The sequence below is a fragment of the Monopterus albus genome, unplaced genomic scaffold, assembly GCF_001952655.1.
Source record: "Monopterus albus unplaced genomic scaffold, M_albus_1.0 scaffold134.1, whole genome shotgun sequence".
Lineage (NCBI taxonomy): Eukaryota > Metazoa > Chordata > Actinopteri > Synbranchiformes > Synbranchidae > Monopterus > Monopterus albus.
In genome coordinates this window covers 2,023,903-2,026,960 of record NW_018128014.1, presented here as the reverse complement: position 1 = coordinate 2,026,960, position 3,058 = coordinate 2,023,903, and the positions used below count along the sequence as shown (strand labels likewise).

The following is a 3,058-nucleotide window of genomic DNA, read 5'->3' as shown; positions in this document are numbered from 1 at the left end:
AATTCTTTAGTATATTACTTGTGTGGTGTAGAAGATAATTATTTAAGAATGTAATTATGTAAGAATGTTAACACTGTTATAATTTTTTTAGTATAATACTTGTGTGGTGTAGAAGAGAATCATTTACTGCTTGCAAACCAATGATGGTAAGATGATGTCATGGGGTAGGACTGGATAAGTCTGACTTCTTCCTACTCCATTCAAGCATGTACTAGGTATAAGCAAATTGATATTGGATTATGTGTAAATTTATGTGTGTTGTCATATCAACTGTCTTTACATGCTTGAAAGAATAAATCTAATCAAATCAATCAAATTATTCAGTTTCACAGTTTCTAAACCAAATGCCAAACCTAGGTAGACGAGGCTGTAACAGAGCAACTTCTGGAGATTTTAGAGACTTTTCACGCTGGCTCAGAGGCCATGAACACATCGTTACTGTTTGCTTTCTGTGAGGGAAGGTGGCTGAACTCTGCTAATGCTGCTACAGTGAATCCTCCAGAACATGCCCCGTCTGCAGGGGCGATGCAGCCCTTCAGTTCAGTTCAGTTCAGCTGCAGGGGCGATGCAGCCCTTCAGTTCTTGCAAAGAAAACCCTGTGCAGCCTGAGACAGCTGCTGACTTTCACCAGTGGAGGAAAGAGAAGCGTTTGGAGCTGGTCAGAAAACTCAAGAGTCCACGTAAACATAGTTGGCAGGTCCAGCAAGCAGCAGCGGGTTCCCCATCAGCCATCCTGCAACAGGTTGTACGAGCTTCTGCTCACCACCTCGTGTTTGTCCCCGGCCTGTGAACAGAGTAAACACCTGTGTGCTGCTTTGTCCTCAGCTTCTCCTTCTTAGGCTCAAAACTACAACTGTAATGTATAGGTGCTGAATCATCTCTGCAGTCTATAAATGTCAGGACAGTCTAGAAAGTAAGCATCATGTCTAACTTTAAAAACCCAAATACTTTTATGGAATAAGACAAAGCAAGCAGACCTCTAAATAAACTGCTGCTCTGTCTGAACTGAGGTTTGTAAAGACACCGAGGCCCAGCTACTGACTCACTGTGACACCTGATGTGTTGAACTCAGCCACTACTGGAGCTGCTTCATACACCGGGTTAGCGATGCTGCGTCCACAGTCCACATGTGGCGCGTCCTCCTCCTGTTCATCCTCCTGTCAGGCGGCCGGGGCACAGGTTAGACTAACAAAGGTGTTGTACTAACAGGAGAAAGCTATATAGCAATACTGAGGATGGTATTATACTAAAAATATGCACACCAAATGTTATACTTGTATATAAAAGGTGCTGTACTAACCCTAAAGGGCAACGCACACCGGCAATGAACTGACGCGCGTCCTCGCAGGCTGGCACGTCAGAAGAATAAAATACAGAAACACTCAGAATCTGAGGTAGCTAGTACCACACTAAACGCTCCCGGTGTGTTTTGTCCGCATTACATGTGCTACACTGAAAAGGCTTCATACAACTAATAAAAGTATATCATTCTAAAACTAATGCGAGTACTTGAAATGTTCTACCATCACATGTGACACAACAGCTAATACTCTCTTATTACTTGATGACATGTTATACTAAGAGCCACAGCGCTAACACACTGACCTTGAAGTAGTGGAAGTGGAAGGGTATGGCACTGTGGGTGTAGAAGTGGTATCCAACAAAGACGACTGCTGCTGCCAGCACCGCCAGCAGCACCACCCCGACTCCCAGACCCGCTTTGTGTGCCACATGCATCTGCAGAGCCAATCACCAACAGCCACAGAGGTTATGTCTGAGAAAATACTAAAACTTCTCCTCTGTTGTCAAACTAGGTCCAGCGTTTAGGCCTTAATTTAAATAAATCCTCACCTGTGGGCCAGGAAGCGGGGCATTCAGCGGAGCCTGGAGAACATGTATGAGCCCGTTTGATGCCAGGATGTCGGAGTCAGTGATGAAGCGGCCGTTGATGTAACGGGACGACTGAGGAGATGGACACAGACTCTGAATCTACATGACCAGGTCCAACACCATTAAGCACAGAAAGAACTCAGACTGTTATGCCTTTGACAGAGTCTCAGGGATAAGTGTTGTATTGAGAAGTGGGCACGTTCACTTGAGACAGAGTCTCAGCTGCTGTGGTTTCGGTTAGTTAAAATCTGTGCCTCATTTCAGTAATCATCAGCATTTACTGAACAAGGAGAGACTGAGCAGAGCAGGACGTTACTGTCAACAGTCACTGTGAAGTCACAGTCACAGCTGCAGCCACCTCAGAGGACTTTTCTGTCGGCGTACAGGATTATGCTGAGTATGTGACCGGGTACATTAGTACCTGTATTGACAACATTGTCCCACCATACAAGTCAGGAGGTTCCCCAACCAGAAGCCCTGGATAAACAGTCAGGTACGCTACATGCTGCGTGCTTGCTCTCATGCATTCAGATCAGGCGATGAGTACAAAGCTGTGAAGTACAGACTGAGAAAAGCCATCACAGCGGCCAAGAGGCAGTACAGAGAGAAGCTGAATGGCTTCTATTTCACTGCTGACTCCAGACGGATGTGGCAAGGCCTGCAGCACATCACAGACTACAGGACCACCACCAGCATCATCAGCTCCACAGACTGCCTGCCGGATGACCTCAACACCTTCTACCCCCGCTTTGAGACCTCCAGCCACAGCACAGAGAGGAGGCACACACACATCGAGACCACCCAGCCCCCCAACTCCCCTCCAATAACTGTCTCACCAGGCCAAGTGCGCACAGTCCTGAGGAAGATCAACCCCTGCAAAGCAGCAGGACCAGACAACATCCCTGGGAGGGCTCTCAGGGCATGTGCCAGCGAGCTGGCTGATGTTCTCACCACCATCTTCAACCTCTCCCTCAGCCAGAGCATCCTCCCCACCTGCTTTAAGACCACAACCATCGTTCCCCTTCCCAAGAAGACCCCGGTCACCTGCCTGAACAACTACAGGCCAGTGGCACTCACCCCAATCATTATAAAGTGCTTTGAGAGAGTGGTGCTGGCCCGCATTCAGAGCAGTATACCGGGCACCCTGGACCCCCTGCAGTATGCCTAC

General features: G+C 47.6%; 1 protein-coding gene across 1 annotated transcript in view; it reads right to left on the bottom strand.

Annotated features, from left to right (window-relative positions):
• Window positions 1-560: 560 nt before the first annotated feature.
• stab2 (stabilin 2) overlaps window positions 561-3,058 on the bottom strand; it is a 38,521-nt gene continuing 36,023 nt past the window's right edge. The window contains exons 66-69 of the mRNA XM_020613436.1: window positions 1,852-1,962; window positions 1,606-1,737; window positions 1,047-1,157; window positions 561-784 (exon numbers count right to left, since the gene is read on the bottom strand). Of these exons, the coding sequence (XP_020469092.1) occupies window positions 725-784; window positions 1,047-1,157; window positions 1,606-1,737; window positions 1,852-1,962 (414 nt within the window). The 3' untranslated portion in view covers window positions 561-724. The remainder of the gene's footprint in view (window positions 785-1,046; window positions 1,158-1,605; window positions 1,738-1,851; window positions 1,963-3,058) is intronic.